The sequence below is a fragment of the Coregonus clupeaformis genome, chromosome 7 (genome assembly GCF_020615455.1).
Source record: "Coregonus clupeaformis isolate EN_2021a chromosome 7, ASM2061545v1, whole genome shotgun sequence".
Taxonomy (NCBI): Eukaryota; Metazoa; Chordata; class Actinopteri; order Salmoniformes; family Salmonidae; genus Coregonus; species Coregonus clupeaformis.
This window is the reverse complement of record NC_059198.1, coordinates 22411273-22425688: the sequence shown is the minus strand read 5'-3', so window position 1 is coordinate 22425688 and position 14416 is coordinate 22411273. Positions and strand designations below refer to the sequence as shown.

Genomic DNA, 14416 nt, shown 5'->3' with positions numbered 1-14416 from the left:
AATTCCTGACGATGGCTCACCGCTCATCGTACTTTGCGACTTCAACCTCCCGACGTCTGGCTTCGATTCATTTCTTCCCACCTGTTTCTTTCCCCTTCTTGCCTCTTTTGACCCTCACACTTTCCCAATCTCACAAGGCAGGCAATATGCTTGACCTAATCTTTACTAGAGGGTGTTTGCCTACTAATCTCATGGAAACACCCCTCCCAGGTCTCTGATCACTACTTTGTTTCCTTTTCTGTCTCACTCTACTCCAACCCTAACCACTCAACCCCTTCCCAGATGGTCATGTGCCGTCGCAATCTTGGCTCTCTCTCTCCCACTACTCTCTCCTCTTCTATCCTATCATCCCTCCCTTCTGCTAAATCCTTCTCCCTCCTGCAGGGGCGGACTGGGACAAGAATTTGGCCCTGGCATTTTATCCACATCAGCCCACATCACTGCGCGTGCCGCCAACTCAATTTCTGATGTGCAACCTAATCCATTAATTGTCATGAATTTTGGGTTGACAATTGGTATGCTGACTGCAGGAATGTCCACCAGAGATGTTGCCAGAGCTACCATAATCCACCTCCAACATCGTTTTAGAGAATTTGGCAGTACGTCTAACTGGCCTCACAACCACAGACCACGTGAATGGCATTGTGTGGGCGAGCGGTTTGCTGATGTCAACATTGTGAACACAGTGCCCCATGGTGGCGGTGGAGTTATGATATGAGCAGGCATAAGCTACGGACAACGAACACAATTGCATTTTAATCTATGGCAATTTGAATGCACAGAGATACCGTGACGAGAGCCTGAGGCCCATTGACGTGCACTTTCATCCGCCGCCATCACCTCATGTTTCAGCATGATAATGCACGGCCCCATGTCGCAAGGATCTGTACACAATTCCTGGAAGCTGAAAATGTCCCAGTTCTTCCATGGCCTGCATACTCACCAGACATGTCACCCATTGAGCATGTTTGAGATGCTCTGGATCGACATGTACGACAGCGTGTTCCAGTTCCCGCCAATATCCAGCAACTTCGCACAGCCATTGAAGAGGTGTGGGACAACATTCCACAGGCCACAATCAACAGCCTGATCAACTCTATGCGAAGGAGATGTGTTGTGCTGCATGAGGCAAATGGTCACACCAGATACTGACTGGTTTATTATAGAAAGAGTTCAGTGAACTCTTTCTACGTTTATAGGCCCCCTTTAGTTTTTTATTACGATAAATTATCTTGGCTGTTTAACTGATGACCGAGTCGGAGCAGGTCTCTTTGCTGATGCCGCGTTTGACATTGAATGTGAGTTTGCGTGAGCTCAGCCTATCAGAAAACCGGGCTGGCCCATCTTGGTAGGGGGGCCGGCCATTGCCAACTGATCAGCCAAAGGCTCATTATAGATTCAAAAAATGGTCCAGCTTCTTCGACTCTACTCTCCTCTCTTTCCGCATCCTATGACTCGCACTGTCCTCTTTCCTCCCGGCCGGCTCGGCCCTCCCCTCCTGCTACTTGGCTGAGTGACTCATTGCGAGCTTACAGAAAATGGAGGAAAACTAAACTTCTGGAGGACCTATCATCCTTTCACTACCTCCTCTCTCCCTTCTCTTCCTCTGTATCTGATGCTAAAGCCACTTTATATCACTCTAAATGTAAACTCTTTTCCACCTTCTTAATCCTCCACCCCCTACCCCTCCCTCTCTGCGGACGACTTTGTTAACCACTTTAAAAAGAAGGTTGACGACATCCGCTCATCATTCACTCAGCCTATTGAGTCCACTGGTCCCACTCACACAGAACTACCCTACGCCTTGACCTCTTTCTCCCCTCTCTCTCCAGATAAAATCCTGCGACTAGTGAGGTCTGGCCGCCCAACAACCTGCCCGCTCGACCCCATCCCCTTCTCCAGACCATCTCTGGAGATATTCTCCCATTCCTCACTTCCCTCATCAACTCATCCCTGACCACTGGCTGGTTCCCCTCAGACTTCAAAATGACCAGAGTCGCTTCTCAAGAAACCAACACGGACGTCATAAACTACAGACCTGTATCCCTTTCTTTTCTTTACTAAACACTTGAGCGTGCAGTCTCTGATCAACTCTCTCGCTATCTCTCTTAGAACAATCTTCTTGACCCTAACCAGTCAGGCTTCAAGACGGGTTACTCAACCGAGACTGCTCTTCTTTGTGTCACGGAGGCTCTCTGCACTGCCAAAGCTGACTCTCTCTCCTCTGTTTTCATCCTCCTAGATCAGCCTTTCTTAAAGTATGGGTCGCGACCCAAAGTGGGTTGTGACCTGTTAATGGTGGGTCGCGACGTGTCAAAGTAATGTATAATTATTTTATTAATTACTGGAACTGATTTGGCCAAGTGCAATTGCGCTCTCTGTTCAGTGCGCTCTCTGCTTAGCAGTGGTGTCTCTGCTCAGTTTGGCAGCTGTGTGAGTGGGAGGGAGATGCCTGTGGGAGGGAGATGCCTGTGGGAGGGAGATGCCTGTGGGAGGGAGATGCCTGTGGGAGGGAGATGCCTGTGGGAGGGAGATGCCTGTGTGCTTCGCGGTTCACCAGATCTTTTTGTGTTTTGTGCAGGGAAGTGCTTAGTAGTGAGTCTCTCAAAACGAACAAATTAAAACAACACGTCCTGACAAAACATCACAGCAGGGAGTTCTTTCAGAACAGGGCACAATGCTTCCGGAAACAGTGCTTCGACAGCGGAAAAATAAGTCAGCTAGCAAGGCATTTGTTCCATTTTCTAACAGGTGATAAGCAGAAATAAGGGAGTACTATCGCTCATAGTAGTAGATGTGAGTTTCTCTTTCAAACAATCCCCTTGTACACAGCTAATAACTAGCTAATGTTAGCCAAAGCAAGTTAGTTAGCTATTGTACTTAGTGCAACCCTAAGTAACAGTACAGATGAAGATGAAAAATTATCAGGCCTACTGTACATCTTACTGTAGAAATTATTGTTGAAAACACGTCTAGTTTGGAACTGTTGCTGTTAAAATACAAGTAATCATTTTTATTCTGGAATAAATTGATTGAAGCAAGATGCTTTTTAAGGCAAACACATTCACACAGTTCTGGGTTGCTCATCTACAGCAGGAAGCGGTCCCCTGCCTGACTGAGAAAGCAGTAGATGTTCTGATCCAGTTTGGCACCACATACCTATGCGAGTCAGGGTTCTCAACACTGGCGTACTTAAAACAAGTACAGAAACAGACTCAATGCTGAGCATGACCTCAGGGTTGCACTGTCAAAAACCGAACCCAGAATAGACATACTTGTTGAAAACTGTGTGTGTGTGTGTGTCTGCGTGTGTTTTTTCTGTTTTACATCTGTGTGATGTGATCAATTAGTTTGTTCCAGTTCAGAATGAAAATGATTTATTGTATTTTAACAGCAACAGTTCCAACCTAGACAGATATGTAAGAGTGTTTATAATGGGGAAAAATAAACATGAATTGCTATTTATATGGTTATTTCATTTAATTGTTATTTGTTTTTGTCTATATTGCATTTGTTTTAGGCATAAGGGCAATTAAATGTACCAATATTTATGTATAGCTGCATGTTTTCATAAGTTTGTGTCCCAGGAAAACACAGAATTTCTAATTTGGGTCCCAGGCTGAAAAAGTTTAAGAACCCCTGTCCTAGATCTATCCGCTGGCTTTGACCCTCTGAACCATCAGATCCTCCTCTCCACCCTCTCACGGCTGGGCGTCTCAGGCTCTGCATCCTACCAGGCAGGCTGTTCCTACCAGGTGACGTAGAGAGGATCTGTGTTTGCACCACTTACTCTCACTACTGGTGTCCCTCAGGGCTCCGTTCTAGGCCCTCTCCTCTTCTCTCTATACACCAAGTCACTCGGCTCCGTCATATCCTCACATGGTCTCTCCTATCAATGCTATGCGGATGATGCTCAACTACTTTTCTCCTTCTCTAAAATGTACTTTTTGGTCAACCAGCCACTGTGGCAGGTAGATCAAAAAATATAGCCTCCACTCAGATTCTTTTTACCAGCCAAAATATTTTTCTCGCCATAATTACACCAAAAAATATAAAAATAAAGGATGAGCATGCTTTGTAATGATTCTAAAACAAGAAATGCATTACTAGTAAGAATAAATGGGTTATTGCTTAATTACATTTTTGTGACTTGCGTCTTTTAACCAATGTATGTTCAAATAAATAATTCAATAGTAAAACCAGATAAAACGTTCTACAACTAAACATTGAGAACCAACAAAGTGCTGAGAGATACACCCTGCCCTGCCACAACACACCTTATTATTAACAAAGTGCCTGCCCTGCCACAACACACCTTATTATTAGAAACCTAGGAGAACAATTAAAGTATTTGAGTGTTTTAATGATAAGAAATTACTAAAAGTTCATGAATAAACGTTTTTTGGAGTGATCCACGCTCAATCAAGAACACTCATTAGGTGAGACAAATGTTCAGCTGCCACTTTAAGGGATGGGTCGTTACCTTGGTAACTTGGTCACTTGTTTGTCTGTGATGAAAACATCTCAGACTGCGATGTCTTCCTAGCAGCAGACAGTTGCAGCAGACTCAAACTAACATTGAACAACCTAGCGTGTGAACATAACGATGTAACTGGTCAAGAAACACGAGAACAAAGTCACACTTTAGGTCAATTCTACCAACTTCTACATGTGGGCTTTGGATTGAAAAAGACTGTTCCAAAATTCTCTGTGACTACCCGCCAACATGGCTGGTGAAGACCTTCTTACCCACCAATGACAAACTCTACCCGCATTTGGCGGGTGTTCATTTCCCACCTTGCTTCTGACACCCAGGTGGCGACACGCATCTCTGCGTCCCTGGCAGATATCTCAGCTTGGATGGCGGCCCACCATCTCAAGCTCAACAAGACGGAGCTGCTCTTCTTCCTGGGGAAGGCCTGCCTGCTCCAAGACCTCTCTCATCACGGTTGACAACTCTACGGTGTCCCCCTCCCAGAGTGCAAAGAACCTTGGCGTGACCCTGGACAACACCCTGTCGTTCTCTGCAAACATCAAAACAACATCCTGTAGAGTACGACCCTACGTCACACAGGAAGCGGCGCAGGTCCTAATCCAGGCACTTGTCATCTCCCGTCTGGACTACTGCAACTCGTTGTTGGCTGGGCTCCCTGCTTGTGCCATTACACCCCTGCAAAACGCTGCAGCCCGCCTGGTGTTCAACCTTCCCATGATCTCCCATGTCACCCCGCTTCTCCGCACCCTCCACTGGCTTCCAGTTGAAGCTCGCATCCACTACAAGACCATGGTACTTCCCTACGGAGCAGCAAGAGGAACTGCCCCTCCCTACCTTCAGGCTTTGCTCAAATCCTACACCCCAACCCGAGTCCTCCGTTCTGCCACATCTGGTCTCTTGGCCCTCCCACCCCTACAGGAGGGCAGCTCCAAGCTCTTCTCTGTCCTGGCACCCCAATGGTGGAACCAGCTTCCCCCTGAAGCTAGGAAAGCAGAGTCCCTGCCCATCTTCCAAAAACATCTGAAACCCTACCTTTTCAAAGAGTATCTTTAAATAATCCCACAGCACCCCCCCCGAAAACCCACCCAAGAAACTTCCGTAAACTAACCCTCGCACTTGACTATTTTCCCCCTTACTAGCTCTGACTTTGCTGATAGCTACTTTATTGAGGAAAAATGTACTTACTATGACTGTGATATGTGGTTGTCCCACCTAGCTATCTTAAGATGAATGCATTAACTGTAAGTCGCTCTGGATAAGCGCGTCTGCTAAATGACAAATGTAAAATGTGTGTGTGTGTGTGTGTGTGTGTGTATTTATGACTGTGTGTGTATAGTGTTCATACACTCACCCTTTTCCAGTTGCCCAGGCTCCTCCGTAGCAGGATGTGTTGATGCAGTTGGTCGGCAGAGGCCCATTTCTGAGCCAGGGACTCGCCTGCTACCTGCTGCCAGGACAGCATGCACCGTCTCAGGAGAGACTGCCTGTGATGAGCCCTGGCCAGCTGGAAGGGAATGAAAATAATCCCTATTCACATGTGCCAGGCAGGTAACAAACAATGGCAGGGTATAAAGGATAAGGAGCCTGCACGGCATTGAGGCTGACATGCTGAAAATGTATTGAGAGAAATGTACAGTACAATTCGACATTCATTTCAAACTCATGGTCTTTAAAGAAGTTAGGACTTTGACCCCTGGTAAATAACGTGAATAGAGTTGTTGGGAATCAAGCTAAGTTGTTGGGAGTCCAGGTAAACCTGTAGCAGCATAGAACATGTGATATTGAACGAGCTGTTCAGCTGCTCAAGGTTGTATACAGTAGATTGGAACAGAACATGTTGCTGAGCACAGGAGGCTGCTGAGGGGAGGACAGCTCATAATAATGGCCAGAACGAAGCGAATGGAATGGCATCAAGCAACATGGAAACCATGTGTTTAATGTATTTGATACTATTACACTTATTCCGCTCCAGCCATTACCACGAGCCCGTCCTCCCCAATTAAGGTGACACCAGCCTCCTGTGTTGCTGAGATGTTACACCATCCATCTTCACGTCACTTGCCCATCAATCATTCCTCTCCTCCAACCCATCTCCTCTAGCCTCTCTCTCTTCCTGTACCCATCTCCTCTAGCCTCCCTCTCTTCCTGTACCCATCTCCTCTAGCCTCTCTCTCTTCCTGTACCCCTCTCCTCTAGCCTCTCTCTCTTCCTGTACCCATCTCCTCTAGCCTCTCTCTCTTCCTGTACCCATCTCCTCTAGCTCTCTCTTCCTGTACCCCTCTCCTCTAGCCTCTCTTCCTGTACCCCTCTCCTCTAGCCTCTCTCTCTTCCTGTACCCATCTCCTCTAGCCTCCCTCTCTTCCTGTACCCCATCTCCTCTAGCCTCTCTTCCTGTACCCATCTCCTCTAGCCTCTCTTCCTGTACCCCTCTCCTCTAGCCTCTCTCTCTTCCTGTACCCATCTCCTCTAGCCTCTCTTCCTGTACCCATCTCCTCTAGCCTCTCTCTCTTCCTGTACCCATCTCCACTAGCCTCTCTCTCTTCCTGTACCCATCTCCTCTAGCCTCTCTCTCTTCCTGTACCCATCTCCTCTAGCCTCTCTCTCTTCCTGTACCCATCTCCTCTAGCCTCTCTCTCTTCCTGAACCCATCTCCTCTAGCCTCTCTCTCTTCCTGTACCCATCTCCTCTAGCCTCTCTCTCTTCCTGTACCCATCTCCTCTAGCCTCTCTCTCTTCCTGTACCCATCTCCTCTAGCCTCTCTCTCTTCCTGTACCCATCTCCTCTAGCCTCTCTCTCTTCCTGTACCCATCTCCTCTAGCCTCTCTCTCTTCCTGTACCCATCTCCTCTAGCCTCTCTTCCTGTACCCCTCTCCTCTAGCCTCTCTTCCTGTACCCATCTCCTCTAGCCTCTCTTCCTGTACCCATCTCCTCTAGCCTCTCTCTCTTCCTGTACCCATCTCCTCTAGCCTCTCTCTCTTCCTGTACCCCTCTCCTCTAGCCTCTCTCTCTTCCTGTACCCATCTCCTCTAGCCTCTCTCTCTTCCTGTACCCCTCTCCTCTAGCCTCTCTCTCTTCCTGTACCCATCTCCTCTAGCCTCTCTCTCTTCCTGTACCCCTCTCCTCTAGCCTCTCTTCCTGTACCCATCTCCTCTAGCCTCTCTTCCTGTACCCCGCTCCTCTAGCCTCTCTCTCTTCCTGTACCCATCTCCTCTAGCCTCTCTCTCTTCCTGTACCCATCTCCTCTAGCCTCTCTCTCTTCCTGTACCCCTCTCCTCTAGCCTCTCTCTCTTCCTGTACCCATCTCCTCTAGCCTCTCTCTCTTCCTGTACCCATCTCCTCTAGCCTCTCTCTCTTCCTGTACCCATCTCCTCTAGCCTCTCTCTCTTCCTGAACCCATCTCCTCTAGCCTCTCTCTCTTCCTGAACCCATCTCCTCTAGCCTCTCTCTCTTCCTGTACCCATCTCCTCTAGCCTCTCTCTCTTCCTGTACCCATCTCCTCTAGCCTCTCTCTCTTCCTGTACCCATCTCCTCTAGCCTCTCTCTCTTCCTGTACCCCTCTCCTCTAGCCTCTCTTCCTGGACCCATCTCCTCTAGCCTCTCTCTCTTCCTGTACCCATCTCCTCTAGCCTCTCTCTCTTCCTGTACCCCTCTCCTCTAGCCTCTCTCTCTTCCTGTACCCATCTCCTCTAGCCTCTCTCTCTTCCTGTACCCCTCTCCTCTAGCCTCTCTCTCTTCCTGTACCCATCTCCTCTAGCCTCTCTCTCTTCCTGTACCCCTCTCCTCTAGCCTCTCTTCCTGTACCCATCTCCTCTAGCCTCTCTTCCTGTACCCCGCTCCTCTAGCCTCTCTCTCTTCCTGTACCCATCTCCTCTAGCCTCTCTCTCTTCCTGTACCCATCTCCTCTAGCCTCTCTCTCTTCCTGTACCCCTCTCCTCTAGCCTCTCTCTCTTCCTGTACCCATCTCCTCTAGCCTCTCTCTCTTCCTGTACCCATCTCCTCTAGCCTCTCTCTCTTCCTGGATCCTTCTCCTCTAGCCTCTCACTTCCTCTCTCTCTAGCATCTTTCCATCTCTCTGCCAGTTCAATTTGACCTACTGGTTCTCACAAACAGGTAGTCAAACAGGTGCTTATACCAACAGCATACTCTACACATAATTCCAGCTCTGAGCGTGATGTCTGGGATTAGGGTGTATGTGTAGGTGGGTGGGTGTGTGTTTGGCTTTAGATTTAGTTACAGAGTGTGTGTGTGTGTCATTTCCATTGGGAATTGTGTGAGGGTGTTGGTTGGTATCTGAATAAGCATGACACCTTAAAACCTGTAGTTGTTTGAGGGAAAGAGTCTTCTATGTATGTGTGTGTATTTGAGTGTAGCTGTGAATACATGTGTGTATTTGAGTGTAGCTGTGAATACATGGGTGTGTAGCTGTGAATACATCAAAGGACTGCTTATACCAGTCACTAGATGAGGCCCTTCATCGCATCCCCAGGAATGACAAGATCTTTCTGCTGGGTGACTCCAATGCTAGGGTGGGACAGAACAACAGGATATGGAGTGCTGGGTAGGCATGGTGTTGGCCAGGTCAATGAGAACGGCATGAGACTGCTAACTCTGTGTCGATCATGATCCCGAACACCTTGTTCCGGCAGAAGAACAACGTCATGGATGCACCCACGCTCCAAACACTGGCACCTGATCGACTACGTCATAGTAAGACCTTCTGACACCAATGACTTCCTGCTGACACTTGCCATGAGGGGTGCTGGACAGATCACCATATGACATTGGCTAAACTCCAGGTGAGAATACATCCCCGCAACGCCTGCAGAAGTGCAGTAAGAGGCGTCTGCACTGTACCCGGCTTGAGAAATCTGCAGTAAGGGACGAGTTCCGTCGCTCTCTCGCTGAAAGGCTGAGGGAGATTGAGCCTCTTCTGAGCTCAGAGGACCCCATGGACCAGAAGTGGGCATCTATCAGCTCAGTGCTCTATCAGGCAGTGGCCCACTCCATTGGCTACAGAGGTTGGAAACATCAGGACTGGTTCGATAAGAACTCTGACACCATCACAACCTTACTGGACAATATGCACAAAGCGCACAGGACTACTAAACAGCCCCACATCTGCTATCCTCCACCAGCAATGGCGAGCATTACGCAAGGAAGTGCAAACAACCTCGCATGCTCTGCAGAACGAATGGTGGACGAATAAGGCAACAGGAAATCCTAATTTATGCAGACAAAAACGACATGCACAATTTCTACAACTCAGCTACAGTATCAATGGCCCTAGAAGTTGCTCCATCACCCCCCTGAAAACAGCTGATGGCTCTTCTGACTCTCTTCAAGGACCAAAACCAGATCCTGTTGAGGTGGGCTGACCATTTTGAAGCACTCCTCAACCTGCGCTCTCCAACAGAACACTCCATCCTGGAAGAACTGCCTGTCCATCCACCCATTCAAAACCTCAACCATTCGCCAACCTTCCAAGAGGGGTTATCATCTATCCATTCCCTCAAGAACAACAAGATTCCTGGCGCTGACAGCATCCCAGCAGAGCTACTTAAGAAGGGAGGTTACTTCTACACCAGAACGCTCCACCAGTATATACACCCTCTGCGGCAACAGCCGGAGGATATCCCTTCTGGCTGTTGCCGGTAAGGTCCTGGCCAAGGTGATGCTACACAGGCTGGTGAACAACATCACAGAGGAACTGCTGCCAGAGTCACAATGCGTCTTCAGAAAGAACAGGAGCACGGTCGACATGATGTTCACGGCACAACAACTCCAGGAGAAGTGCCGTGAACAACGTCAGGACCTTTTCATGGCCTTTGTCGACCTCTCCAAGGCCTTCAACACTGTGAGCAGGGAACTACTATGGGGCATTCTACTCACATTTGACTGTCCAGACAGATTTGTCAACATCCTTTACCAGTTCCATGATGGGATGATGGCTCGGCTGGCCATAAGAGGGCAGGAGTCAGTGCCCTTTGGAGTAAGCATTGATGTGAGGCAGGGGTGTGTGCTGGCACCTGTACTCTTTAACATCTTCCTCCTATGTGTCACTCAGCTTCTCCACAAGGATCTTGAGGACAGCAGCAGGGTTGCAGTGGACTTCAGGCTAGATGGAAACCTATTCAACATCAGGAGGCTCCAAGCAACCATCAAGGTTTCGACGGAGCGGGTTCTGGAGCTGCACTATGCTGATGACTGTGCTCTTGTGGCCCACAGTCCAGAAGAACTTCAGTCCGTCCTTGTAGCGGCTTTGAGGGTCTATAGCAGGATGGGACTGTCTATCAACACCACCAAGACAGAGGTGGTCTGCCAATGGAGATCCAGCCCTCCACCCACCATGCCTGTCTTCACCATTGAACACAAATCACTGGCTATAGTCCCTTCAAATACCTGGGCAGCATCCTCTCGGATGACTGCAGCATCGACACCGAAATTCAAAACAGGATCAAGCAAGCCTCAGCTGCCTTTCGGGAAACTCAGATGCAGGGTTCCAAAACAAGATCTCCACCTCTACACCAAAGATCTCCACCTCTACACCAAAGATCTCCACCTCTACACCAAAGATCTCCACCTCTACACCAAAGATCTCCACCTCTACACCAAAGATCTCCACCTCTACACCAAAGTCGCCATCTATCAAGCATCAGCACACTTCTTTACAGCTGTGAAGCCTGGGTCACCTACAGTCCTGACCCTACAGTCCTGACCCTACAGTCCTGACCCTACAGTCCTGACCCTACAGTCCTGACCCTGCAGTCCTGACCCTGCAGTCCTGACCCTGCAGTCCTGACCCTGCAGTCCTGACCCTACAGTCCTGACCCCGCAGTCCTGACCCTACAGTCCTGACCCCGCAGTCCTGACCCTACAGTCCTGACCCTACAGTCCTGACCCCGCAGTCCTGACCCCGCAGTCCTGACCCCGCAGTCCTGACCCTACAGTCCTGACCCTACAGTCCTGACCCTACAGTCCTGACCCTACAGTCCTGACCCTACAGTCCTGACCCTACAGTCCTGACCCTACAGTCCTGACCCTACAGTCCTGACCCTGCAGTCCTGACCCTACAGTCCTGACTCTACAGTCCTGACCCCGCAGTCCTGACCCCGCAGTCCTGACCCTGCAGTCCTGACCCTACAGTCCTGACCCTACAGTTCTGACCCTGCAGTCCTGACCCTACAGTCCTGACCCTACAGTCCTGACCCTACAGTCCTGACCCTGCAGTCCTGACCCTGCAGTCCTGACCCTGCAGTCCTGACCCTGCAGTCCTGACCCTACAGTCCTGACCCTACAGTCCTGACTCTACAGTCCTGACTCTACAGTCCTGACTCTACAGTCCTGACTCTACAGTCCTGACTCTACAGTCCTGACCCTACAGTCCTGACCCTACAGTCCTGACTCTACAGTCCTGACCCTACAGTCCTGACCCTACAGTCCTGACCCTACAGTCCTGACCCTACAGTCCTGACCCTACAGTCCTGACCCTACAGTCCTGACCCTACAGTCCTGACCCTACAGTCCTGACCCTACAGTCCTGACCCTACAGTCGCCACGACAAGCAGCTCGAGCGATTCTACATAGGATGCCTGCAGCACATCCTGGGAATCACCTGGCGCAACCGTGTGCCCCATACGGAAATACTTGCTAAGACCAACTGCAAGAGTATGGAGGCCGTGGTCACCCAAAACAAACTGCGCTGGCTTGGGCATGTCATTAGAACGTCTCAGGAGCGCTTGCCGCGGAATATCCTGTATGGCCAGCTACACCTTAGCCGGTGGTCTGCAGGGGGGTAGATGAAGTGCTACATGGACCAACTGAAAACGTCGCTGAAGAAGTGCAACATCAAACCCACAGACCTGGAGGATGCTGCTTCCAAACCGTTCCACCTGGCGGCAGCTCTGCCAGAGCGGTGTACAGAGGAGGAGGAGAGGAGCACAAAGAAACAGCAAAAACAGCTGCCTGCCCCTGCCAACACAGACTGAGACATACAGCCATGCCTGCCCCCGCCAACACAGACTGAGACATACAGCCATGCCCGCCAACACAGACTGAGACATACAGCCATGCCCGCCAACACAGACTGAGACATACAGCCATGCCCGCCAACACAGACTGAGACATACAGCCATGCCTGCCCCTGCCAACACAGACTGAGACATACAGCCATGCCTGCCCCTGCCAACACAGACTGAGACATACAGCCATGCCTGCCCCTGCCAACACAGACTGAGACATACAGCCATGCCTGCCCCTGCCAACACAGACTGAGACATACAGCCATGCCTGCCCCCGCCAACACAGACTACACATGCCTCACCTGCAATAAAGTTTGTGGATCTCGGATTGGACTCCACCAAAGAATTCACCGTTAATGCCAAATTCTCTAAAACGATGTTGGAGGCGGCTTATGGCAGAGAAATTAACATAAAATTCTCTGGCAACAGCTCTGGTGGACATTCCTGCAGTCATCATGTCAATTGCACGCACCCATAAAACTTGAGACATCTGTGGCATTCTGTTGTGTGACAAAACTGCACATTTTAGAGTGGCCTTTTATTGCCCCCCAGCACAAGGTGCACCTGTGTAATGATCATGCTGTTTAATCAGCTTGATCAAGACCATGGTGCTTGCCTATGGAGCAGTGAGGGGAACGGCACCTCCGTACCTTCAGCCTCTGATCAGTCCCTACACCCAAACGAGGGCATTGCGTTCATCCACCTCTGGCCTGCTGGCTCCCCTTCCTCTGCGGAAGCATAGTTCCCGCTCAGCCCAGTCAAAACTGTTCGCTGCTCTGGCACCCCAATGGTGGAACAAGCTCCCTCACGACGCCAGGACAGCGGAGTCACTCACCACCTTCCGGAGACATTTGAAACCCCACCTCTTTAAGGAATACCTGGTATAGGATAAAGTTATCCTTCTACCCCCCCCCCCCCCACCAAAAAAATAAATATATAAAATAAAATAAAAATAACATTAAAAAAATATATATATAAATTATAAAAATATAAAGAAAGAGAAAAAAAAATAATAATTGTAAAGTGGTTATCCCCCTGGCTATAGGGTGAATGCACCAATTTGTAAGTCGCTCTGGATAAGAGCGTCTGCTAAATGACGTAAATGTGCCCTTGAGCAAGGCACTTAACCCTAATTGCTCCTGTAAGTCGCTCTGGATAAGAGCGTCTGCTAAATGACTAAAATGTAAATGTAAATGTTGATATACCACACCTGTCAGGTGGATGGATTATCTTGGCAAAGGAGAAATGCTCACTAGGGATGTAAACAAATTTGTGCACAACATTTTAGAGAAAAGGTTTTTGTGCATTTGGAACATTTCTGGGACCTTTTATTTCAGCTCATGAAACATGGGACCAACACTTTACATTGTGGAACTCGGATTGGACTCCACCAAAGAATTCACCGTTAACTCAGAAGTGGAAGTCATCATCGGATACGACAGACTACCATAAGCGAATACAATTTGGTGTCTGCTGTGTTTGATTGGCTGTCCTGAGCTATGTGACTCTAGGAGAGAGTGTGTGAGTGTGTGTTGAGTCTCTCTGTACAGACCCTGCATGTGGCCAGTTGATTGGTCGAGGCCGAGAGCACCGGTGATTACCTGAGTGTTGGCTTGGCTCTGGGCGACTAGGCGTTTCCATGGCTCCAGGCCTCGCCGTAGTAACAGAGTTGTGTGGTAGTGTTGCTGTGCATGGGTCTGGAGCTGCTGTTCTCGTGCCAACCTCCTCTGTTTCTCCTCCTCCCTCTGAATACACACACATAGTCAGACACACACACACAGAGGTAATCAGACACACACACACACACACACACAGAGATAATCAGACACACACACACACACACACAGAGATAATCAGACACACACACACAGACACACACAGAGATAATCAGACACACACACAC

General features: G+C 49.2%; 1 protein-coding gene across 1 annotated transcript in view; it reads right to left on the bottom strand.

The window, feature by feature from the left end:
• The window catches only part of LOC121569269 (coiled-coil domain-containing protein 191), a 38278-nt gene that overhangs the window by 6581 nt on the left and 17281 nt on the right, over positions 1-14416 (bottom strand). The window contains exons 15-16 of the mRNA XM_045221243.1: positions 14115-14258; positions 5847-5999 (exon numbers count right to left, since the gene is read on the bottom strand). Of these exons, the coding sequence (XP_045077178.1) occupies positions 5847-5999; positions 14115-14258 (297 nt within the window). The remainder of the gene's footprint in view (positions 1-5846; positions 6000-14114; positions 14259-14416) is intronic.